The sequence below is a fragment of the Solanum stenotomum genome, chromosome 5 (genome assembly GCF_019186545.1).
Source record: "Solanum stenotomum isolate F172 chromosome 5, ASM1918654v1, whole genome shotgun sequence".
NCBI classification, from domain to species: Eukaryota; Viridiplantae; Streptophyta; class Magnoliopsida; order Solanales; family Solanaceae; genus Solanum; species Solanum stenotomum.
In genome coordinates, this window is record NC_064286.1 from 34,668,091 (window position 1) to 34,669,658 (window position 1,568).

A 1,568-nucleotide genomic window follows, 5' to 3' on the forward strand; every position below is an offset into this window, starting at 1 on the left:
GGGGGGGGGGGGGGGGGGGGGGTGAATTTAACATAAAAGATGATCCTTACCATCGGAGCACTTGTTTTTTGTGGTGAGAGTAGATGAAGAGAGAGTGTCACGCTGATGATCCATATGATGATTGGGATGAGGCTGATGCAATTTTCCGGTAACAACTGTAGATGTAGAGGGAACAGCTTTTTCCTTCAACGCCCTTGACGTAGACGCTGAAGACTTGTCCAACTGCTTATCTAATGCATCGTTGATTCGCTTCCCTCCAACCATTTCCGATTTGGAAGAACCACCACCACCTCGATCTCTATACATTTCCTTTCCTTCTCTATAACAATAACTATATCTATAACTCTATCAACGAAATGGAGAGAGATCGAGAAGAACTGTGTGTGTTCAGATAGTGAGATGGAGAACGGAGATAACTAGGGTTTCGTCTAACAGAGATCGGAAGAACTGTGTGTGTTCAGATAGTGAGATGGAGAAACGGAGATAACTAGGGTTTCGTCTAACATTCCAGGGTGAAAGGACACCAGACTTCCTCAGCTTCTAATTTCTCTTTCTTTTTTTTCTTCTTAAATTGAATTTGTGTAATTAGTAGTTAGCGTTGTTCATGGTGCGGTTTGGATCGATTATTAGTTAAAACTAAAACCAAATCAATTTATATCGATTTTAAATTGTTCATGGTGCGGTTTGGATCAATTATTAGTTAAAACTAAAACCAAATCAATTTATATCAATTTTAAATCTCTAAACTCAAACTAAACCAAAAAAAAATAATTATCGATTTGGTTTGGTTTGGTTTGGTTTTTTCTGTTCAAAAGTAATAAGTATGTTGAGAATATATGTATCTCGATAGACACAAACACTTAGTACATGAATAATTCGCAAATAAGTTACTAGATGAACAAAGTGATTCATCCAATGTACCAATTTTTAGAAACTAAAAAAACTCATTGTTAATAGCATAAAGTTGGTTCAATATTCTAGAGATCTCAACATCTTATCAATAGATTTTTCAATAAAATTACACCTTAAAATATTGAGAAATTACTTCTAAAAAAAACCAATATTTCATAGTCAAAACTAATCAATTATCATCTTCTTTAGCTTGAGCTTTAAATAATTCAATGCTACATTGGAAAATTTATAAAGAATAGAGAAAGTGTGATCTTTAAAGTAATGAATATTGAGGGATTTAGACTTAAGGTTTTAATAGTTGGGGTAAAATTTAAGTGTTGGGCTTCAGAAAATAGTAAAATTAATGACTTAAGTTAATTAAAATTTATCTAAATACTTATATTTTATTGGGATAAGGGTCTGAAAAATACCTCAACTTTGGTCGAATTTGTTGTTGTGATACTAAACTCTCATAAGGACCTATTACCTCCCTAGACTATTTAATACCGTATTTAAAACATATATATTTGCCCACGTGGACATAAAAAATAATGCAAAATTATGCATAGTAATGTGTCCACGTGGGCACATATATACCTTTAAAATACACTATTAAATAGTTCAGGGATAAACAGTACGGTACTAAATAGTCTAGGGAGGTAATAGGTCTTTATGAA

At 33.2% G+C, this 1,568-nt stretch overlaps 1 protein-coding gene across 1 annotated transcript in view; it reads right to left on the minus strand.

The window, feature by feature from the left end:
• The window catches only part of LOC125865033 (putative casein kinase II subunit beta-4), a 9,601-nt gene extending 9,073 nt beyond the window's left edge, over window positions 1-528 (minus strand). Inside the window, exon 1 of the mRNA XM_049545187.1 lies at window positions 51-528. Coding sequence (XP_049401144.1) covers window positions 51-306 — 256 coding nt within the window. The 5' untranslated portion in view covers window positions 307-528. The remainder of the gene's footprint in view (window positions 1-50) is intronic.
• Between the last annotated feature and the right edge of the window lie 1,040 nt (window positions 529-1,568).